Source organism: Galeopterus variegatus, unplaced genomic scaffold, assembly GCF_000696425.1.
Source record: "Galeopterus variegatus unplaced genomic scaffold, G_variegatus-3.0.2 Scaffold1548, whole genome shotgun sequence".
NCBI classification, from domain to species: Eukaryota; Metazoa; Chordata; class Mammalia; order Dermoptera; family Cynocephalidae; genus Galeopterus; species Galeopterus variegatus.
The window spans coordinates 347,579-356,443 of NW_007727659.1; the positions used below are offsets into that span (position 1 = coordinate 347,579).

The following is an 8,865-nucleotide window of genomic DNA, read 5'->3' on the forward strand; positions in this document are numbered from 1 at the left end:
CCCAGCATGTGATTTCTGATCACAATGAAATGAATTTAGAAATCAGTAAGAGAATAAAGTTGGGAAACTCATGAATATGTGGAAATTATTATTATCATTTTAGGATTAATTTGCATTTACTAGGTAGACAGGGTAGAAATAAACAAATAGACAATAACGACAACCAAAAACATAAAACACAGCACTCCAAGCAACAGAAACAATTAAACACACTCCTAGCAACCAATGTTCAAAAAGGAAATGAAAGAGAACTCAGAAAATACTTTGACATCAATTAAAATGAAGATACATAGTACCAAAACTTATGGGATGCAGATAAAGCAGTGCTTAGGACACTCCTAGCAACCAATGTTCAAAAAGGAAATGAAAGAGAACTCAGAAAATACTTTGACATGAATTAAAATGAAGATACATAGTACCAAAACTTATGGGATGCAGATAAAGCAGTGCTTAGAGGGGAATTTACACTGTGAATACCTGTATTAAGAAAGAAGAAAGATCTTAATAAGCTAACCTTTCATCTTAAAACACTGGAAAAAGAACAAACTAAACCAAAAGCAAGCATAAAAAAGAAAAGAGTAAACAGTAGAGCAGAAATTAAAGAAATAGAGAATAGAAAAAAAAATAGAGAAAATTAATGAAACCAAAAGCTGGCTGATTCTTGGAAAAGATCAACAAAACTTTAGCTATACTGACCAAGTAAAAAAGATGTAAGATTCAAATTACTAGAATCAGAAATGAAAGAAGTCATATTCCTATTGACCTTTCAGATATAAAAAGATTGCACAGAAATATTATAGACCACTGTATACCAGTAAATTAGATAACTTAGATGAATAGACAAATTCCTAGAAGACACAAACTATTAAAAGTGACTCAAGAAGAAATAGAAAATCTGAATAGACATATAACAAATGAAGAGATTGAATTAGTATTTTTTTAAAAAAAGCAAAAAAACTGCCCCTCCTCCCACAAAGCCCAGGCAGTTCCACTGTACAATCCCACCAAACAATCAAACATTTCAAAATAATTTTTACCAATTCTTCATAAACTCATCCAAAAATTAGAAGAGGAGGGAACACTTCCCAACTAATTCTATGAGGCCACTATAACCTTGATACCAAAATTGGACAAAGACAACTCTTATACCTCTTATAAATGTGAATCCAAAAATCCTCAAAAAAAATGCTAGCAAACTGAATCCAGAAACACATAAACGAATAATATACCATGACCAAGTGGGACTTATCCCAAGAATGCAAATTTGTTTTAACATCTAAAAACCAATCAATGTAATATATCATATCTATATAATTAATGTAATATGTCAATATGACATAATCATCTCATCAGATACAGAAAAACCACTGGACAAATCCAACACCCTTTCATAATAGAAACATTCAACAAATTAGGAATAGAAGGGAAATTCCTCAGCCTGATAAAGGATATCTATGTAAAACCAACAGTTAACATCATACCTAATGGTGAAAGACTGTAATCTTTCCCCACTGAAATCAAGACAATGCTCTTAGAGGAAAATTTGTAATGTGAATGCCTATACTAAGAAAGGAAAACAGTTTTACATTAGTAACCTAACCTTCCATCTTAAGACACTGGGAAAAAGAACAAACTAAAACAAAAGCAAACATAACTTTTGCACCTTTCAGAATCCCAGCTGACTTCTTTCTAGAAATCAACAAGCTGATTCTAAAATTTATATGGAATTGCAAAGTACCTAGAATAGCCAAAACAATCTTGAAAAGGAAGACTCATACTTCCTGATTTCTAAACTTGCTACAGATCAACAGTAGTCAAGACAATGTGGTACTGGTGTGAAGATAAACATACAGATCAATGGAATAGAATTGAGAGTCTAGAAATAAAAGCACTTGTCTATGGTCAACTGATTTTCAAAAAATATTCCAAGACCATTCAATGGGGGAAAGAATAGCCTTTTGAAAAAATAGTGCTGGGATAACTGGATAGCTATGTGCAAAAGAATAAAGTTGGACCCTTACCTCACACCATATAAAAATTAACTCAAAATGGACCAAAGATGAAAATGTAAGAGCTAAAACAATAAAAATCTTAGGAAAAAAATGTGGCAGCACAACTTCATAGCCTTGCATTCAGCACCAGATTGTAAGATAGATATGACACCAAAAGCAAAAACAACGAAAGAGAAAAAAAATAAGTTGAACTTAATGAAAATTAAAAACTTTTGTTTCTCAAAGAACACCATCAAGAAAGTGAAAAGACAACCCACAAAATGAGAAAAAATATTTATAAGGCATATTTCTAGTAAGAGACTTGTATTCAAAATACATAAAGAGGGCCGGCCTTGGACGGGGGCTCCTCTTCCTTAGCATTCCCCAAACCATCCGAAGTCCCCCTCTCATCAGAATCGTCAAACAACTTCTCATTGGAATCCTCCTCCTCATCAAACAACTTCTCATTGGAATCGTCATCTTCAAACAGCTTTCCCTCTACATCTTCATCTCCCTTTCCCTCTGCATCTTCATCTTCCTTTTCGTCGGAGTCTTCAAACAGCTTTCCATCTGCATCCTCTTCTTCCTCCTTTTCATCAGCATCTTCAAGCCCTTTCTCATCCGCATCTTCGCCCTCTTTCTCATCGGACTCATCGTCAAATACTTTTTCATACATATCTTCCTCTTCTTCCTTCTCATCGGAGTCTTCACCAAATTCTCTCTCTGGGCCTTCCTCATCTAACACTCTCTCGGAGCCATCATTTTCAAATTCTGAGTTTTCAGAGTCATTTTCTTCAAACTCTTTGTCAGGAACGTTTCCATGAGACTCCTTTTCAGAGCCATCCTCATCACAATCTTTCGTAATAACTTCGTATAGCATACATTATACGAAGTTATACGATTGCCGGTCACGAAAAAAGACAAAAAGGAAAAAAAAAAAAAGAATACATAAAGAACTCTTACAACTCAGTAAAAAATGGGAAAGGATTTGAATAGACATTTCTCCAAGGATGATATACAAATGGCCAATAAGCACATGAAAAGATGCTTGACATCATTAGTCATCAGGGAAATGCAAATCAAAATCACAATGAGATAACTCTTCACACCCACTAGGATGGCTAGAATAAAAAAGTCAGGTAGTAACAGGTGTTAGACAGGATGCAAGTAAATCAGCACTCTCATACATGGGTGTGGGAATGTAAAATGGTCCAACCACTGTGGACAACAGCTTGGCAGTTCCTCACATGATTAAACACAGAGTTACCACATGACCAAGCAATTCCAATACCAGCTACATATGCAAGAGAAATAAAAACGTTGTCCTTATGAAAACATGTCCATCAATTAATGAATGGATAAACAAAATGTGGCATGTCCATATGATGGAATATTACTCAGACCTAAAAAGGAAGGAAGTACTGATAAATGCTGCAATATGGATACACCTTGAGAACAGTATGCACCAAGAAAGAAGCCAGTCAAAAAAGATCGTATATTAAATGATTCCATTCATGTAAAATACCCAGAATAGAGAAATCTAAAGCGTTAGAGAGTAGATTAGTGGTTGTTTAGAGCTGGGAGAGATGGCGGATGGGAGAGGCAGGGAGGCAAGAGCTAAGGTACTTGGATTTTCTTTTTCCTTTTTTTAATTGTGGTGAAAAATATATCACATAAAATTTACCATTTCAACCCTTTTTGAATGTACAATTTAGTGGCATTAAGTACGTTCACATTGCTGTGGAGCCATCAACACTATCCATCTCTAGAACTTTTTCATCATCCCAACTGAAATTCTGCACCCATTAAACAGTAGGGGTTTCTTTTTGAGATAATGAAAGTGTTCTAAGTTTGACTGCATGTGTTGGTGACTCTGAATTGTACATTTTATTTTATTTTATTTTATTTTATTTATTTATTTAAAAAGATGACCGGTAAGGGGATCTTAACCCTTGACTTGGTGTTGTCAGCACCACACTCATCCAGCGAGCCAACCGGCCATCCCTATATGGGATCCGAACCGCACCGGAACCACAATAGTCGTGGTGTGAGAGGGCTCACTCGGTGCCCCCGGCCCGTGAATTGTACATTTTAAATCGGTGAGTTGTAAGGTATGTGAACTACAGCCCAGTAAAGCTTTTGAAAATGTTTGGGCAGCTTTTATGATTACATTAAGGACAGACATGGTCATGTGACTTGCATGAGGCGTGTCAGTGGCAGGTGCAAGCAGATTAGTAGAGCCCTATGTGTCTGTAAGACATATTTCACATAAAAGCCCTTAATCAAGTAATCAATAAATATCTGACTTCAACCTTCACTGGTAAAACCCAAGCTTTTCACAACAAAGGAACAAAGAACAGTTAAATGTTTACATTAAAAGAAAGGTTAAAAGCACACAAAAATCATACCTTATCACGACAATGGTTCATCCAGCCCAAGATTTTATCCCCAATAATGACAGAAAGAGATGTGTAATGGGCAGGCATACCTGTTTCATAAGAACAATCTATGAAAGTTAGAGATGTACAGTAAAAATTGCCTTTAAAAATCCACTTAAATTTTATCAACTCTGACTCCTTCTCAGTCTCCTTCCCTGAATGCTTTTAAAGGACCTCACATTTTTCCTAGGCCCTTCTGTTATTCTACGTGAGTCTCTGTGAGCAAGCTCACTCCTTCTCATGGCTTTGTGGATGACTGCCAAATCTGTTTTGCCAACCTTAGGACTGACATGATCTCCAGGCCCATGAGGACAGAGGCCATGTATGTTTTGGATAAAGTCAAAACTCACACGGACGGAGGCCATGTGTGATTTTGATAAAGTTAACAGAATATTCCAGTCTCTTTATAATCAGGCATTTGTCTATTTCTCCATCCGAATCTCTCACTACACCTGTCATGGCTCCCCGTGATGGACTGGGCTGATTGGTTTCTCTCCCTCTCTCTTTCTCTCTCTCTGGCTCACGCTCTCTCTGTTCTTTAAGTCTCTCCTCATTTGGATTTAGCAACACGTTTATCAATTTATTTGCTCAGCATTGCTTTTCCACATCTTATTCAATTTCTGTCTTTCTAGAGTTAATTTCCTTTTTCTTAGACTATATCATAAGTAGTGCTTTCAGTGAGTGTCTTTGAGTAGTTGACTTTCTTAGTTTTTGAATACCTAAAAATATCTCTATTATATCCTCNCTTAAATTTTATCAACTCTGACTCCTTCTCAGTCTCCTTCCCTGAATGCTTTTAAAGGACCTCACATTTTTCCTAGGCCCTTCTGTTATTCTACGTGAGTCTCTGTGAGCAAGCTCACTCCTTCTCATGGCTTTGTGGATGACTGCCAAATCTGTTTTGCCAACCTTAGGACTGACATGATCTCCAGGCCCATGAGGACAGAGGCCATGTATGTTTTGGATAAAGTCAAAACTCACACGGACGGAGGCCATGTGTGATTTTGATAAAGTTAACAGAATATTCCAGTCTCTTTATAATCAGGCATTTGTCTATTTCTCCATCCGAATCTCTCACTACACCTGTCATGGCTCCCCGTGATGGACTGGGCTGATTGGTTTCTCTCCCTCTCTCTTTCTCTCTCTCTGGCTCACGCTCTCTCTGTTCTTTAAGTCTCTCCTCATTTGGATTTAGCAACACGTTTATCAATTTATTTGCTCAGCATTGCTTTTCCACATCTTATTCAATTTCTGTCTTTCTAGAGTTAATTTCCTTTTTCTTAGACTATATCATAAGTAGTGCTTTCAGTGAGTGTCTTTGAGTAGTTGACTTTCTTAGTTTTTGAATACCTAAAAATATCTCTATTATATCCTCACTTTGAACCATATTTTGCCTTGGTGAATAATACTAGTTTATTTACCAAGAAAAATGGTTATTTTCTTTTTTCGCTTTGTAAATATTGTTTCATTGGCTCTTGGTACTGCTATTGCTAGTGAGAAATCTGCTGCCCATCTAAGTCTCATTCTTTTGTGGGCACTCTGTCATTTTTCTCAGGTAGCTTTAAGATGTTCTATTCAGGGCCTGCCCGTGGCTCACTCGGGAGAGTGTGGTGCTAGTAACACCAAGGCCACGGGTTCAGATCCCATATACGGATGGCCGGTTTGCTCACTGGCTGAGCGTGGTGCTGACAACACCAGGACAAGGGTTAAGATCCCCTTACTGGTCATCTTTTTAAAAAAAAAAAAAAGATGTTCTATTCAAATTTACTGTCCTGGTTTTCCTAGGTACCCTTCAGACTGAGGACCTGGGTCTTCAATTTTGGAAAATGTGTTCTGCTTTCTATATGTTGCCTCTCTCCACTCTCTTTATTCTCTTAGGAAAGTCCTATTAGATATTTGACTTTTTAAAAAAATAATTATTTTGACACACTTTCAGACCTATAGAAAAGTTACAAGATAGCATGAAAAATTCCCATATACCCTCTACCCATACTCTCCAAACGTTAACATTTTACCACATTTGTTTTCACTTTTTCTATTTATCTACCTACCCATATTTTTTTCTGAACAAATTGGAAGTCAGTTGCAGGCATGATGCCCCTTTACTCCTAAATATTTGGGTCAAATTTTCCTAAAAACAAACGTATTCTCTTACATAATCATCATGTGTAATACACTACTAGCTAATCTAGAGTTCTTATTCCGATTTCACCTATTGTCACAATAGTGTCCCTTACAGAAAAAGGAAATCCCAGATCATGTGTTGCAGTCAGTTGTCATGTTTCTTTAGTCTCCTTTTATTTGGGATCATTGTTCAGTCTTTCTTTATCTTTAGTGACATTGACATTGTTTGAAGAGTACAAGCCGGTTATTTTATAGAATGCCTTTCATTTTGGGTTTGTCTGATGTGTCCTCATGATTAGGTTCAGGTTACGCACTTTGGGCCAGAATAGCTCGGAAGTGACATTGTGTTCTTCTCAGCTGGACTGGAACTAGGAGAAAGCAAGTGAGCCACCTGGTGTGTAATATTTAAGGCAGTATTCACTCTCAGGTTTCTGCAAGTACAGGGTCAGCCCTAGGTGCCTCACTCAATCTTGTCCAGCCCTGCTTCTTAACACATCATACTAGCAAGAATGTGGCATCTATTGGTCCCTTGTGCTGTCTGTGGGTGACTTGATTAAGGTGGTGTCAGCCATATTTCTTCATTGCATAGTTACTATTATTCCTTTTGCTATTAATAAATGTCATGTAGGGAGATACTATGAGAATATGTAACCCTCCTGTCACTCTCCAAACTTTCACCCAATTGTTTCAGCAACCATTGATTATTCTTGCCTTCATCAATTATTAAGATGGTTGCCACGGGATGACTTTTCATTCCATCTTTCTTTCTACATTTATTAGTTGTCTTTCTATGGTAAAGAGTTTTCTCTTCTTCCTATTTGTTTGTTTATATAAATGTAGACTTATGGATTCTTCTTATAGTCAATAGTTATAATTTATTACCTTCATTATTGTGATGCTCAAATTGTCCCAGATGTAGCCAGCGAGAGCCTCTTCAAGCTGCCCCTCCGTCCTTCCCACGTGCCCTGTCATTACTTATGAACTCCTTACTTTCTGGCATGATAGGATGTTCCAGGCCCATCTTGTGCCTACTCGACCCCAGTTCTGAATCAGCCATTTCTTCAAGTTCCTGGTTCCTTTAAGTGGAGAATGACATTTAGAAATCAAAGCCTGTGTGTGAGGTATGCTAATTGCTACTGGAGAATAATTGCTTCTAGGTCCTATCACACTCACACATATATATATTTCTAGATCTATCTATATTTGTCTGTATCTATCTATCCTCTGTCTATCTCCATCTCTCTATCAACCTACATGCCTGTGTACCTATATCTTTTCAACCATGAGCTTATACTGATACCTCCGATTTCATTTCAATACACAAGATTTGATTTTTCCCTCTTTCCATATTTATAACTCCCTTCTCTGCCAATGAGAAACCTTGCTCCCATTATCCATATCCATATCCATATCCATTACAAATTCAATCAATCCTAGGGTACAAATAAATTAGTTTCAGAATTACCCCATGTGTGTGTAAAAAAGAAGTCAACTATCTAGAGGGCAGTATTTGTGTAGCCTGAGGGCAGACAGGAAGATGTTACTTAGATTAATTCTTTTTTTCCCCCTTTCAATGTGGTTGCATTATTCACTTGAAATATGATTCCTTTTATTTCTTCTTATATTTCATTTTTGGTTTTTTTCCCCAGGCTTGTTGATTTTATTTTCTTTTTTGAATATGTGAAACATTAACATGAATCAAGAAAACGAGAACAGCAGAAAAAGGTGTCCTCAAAGAGTGTCACTGCCCCATCCCAATCCTCCTGTTCTTCCCACAGCATTCTTACCCACCCTGCAGATAATCCATCGCATCCATCTCTGGATTATTCTTATGTGTTTCTTTTTGCACAGATGAGTGAATATATATGTCTTCTCTTACTTACCTTTTAGGTATTTTTTGTTTTATTCTGTTCTTCATATCTCTTAATATATCTTTCACTCTTTGTATATTTTCCATTCATTTATCACTTTGTGCTACATTATGGGTAACTTCCTCAGCTCTATTTACTAATCTAATCAGTCTCTCAGGCTGTGTCTCTGATCTAACCACTAAGTTTTTAAATTGACTATATATTTTTACTTTCTAGAATTTTTACTTTAAAAAATGGACCTGTTCTTTATTATTATTATTCTACACGATTCCTGCCTTACAGAGTCCTCTCCTTGCTTCACCTGGTTGACTCTGCAGCCACACCTATTTTAGATTCTCTTTCAGATTGCCCTGCTGTTCTGAGCTCTCGCGGTGCAAACACCTCCAGCGGATGTGTGTGCTTCCTCAGCCTCCCAGTGGTACATTTTCTTGTGGTTTTTCA

The 8,865-nt window shown here is 36.9% G+C and overlaps 1 protein-coding gene across 1 annotated transcript; it reads right to left on the reverse strand.

Annotated features, from left to right (window-relative positions):
• Nucleotides 1-2,319: 2,319 nt before the first annotated feature.
• On the reverse strand, nt 2,320-2,871 carry LOC103594385 (HIV Tat-specific factor 1 homolog). The gene has a single exon (XM_008577593.1). The coding sequence runs from the start codon at nt 2,869-2,871 to the stop codon at nt 2,320-2,322; it is 552 nt and encodes a 183-aa protein (XP_008575815.1).
• Nucleotides 2,872-8,865: the final 5,994 nt, after the last annotated feature.

Excerpts from the sequence above, each read along its gene's own strand:
- LOC103594385 (XM_008577593.1), bottom strand. The coding sequence starts at position 2,871 with ATGCTATACGAAGTTATTACGAAAGATTGTGATGAGGATGGCTCTGAA.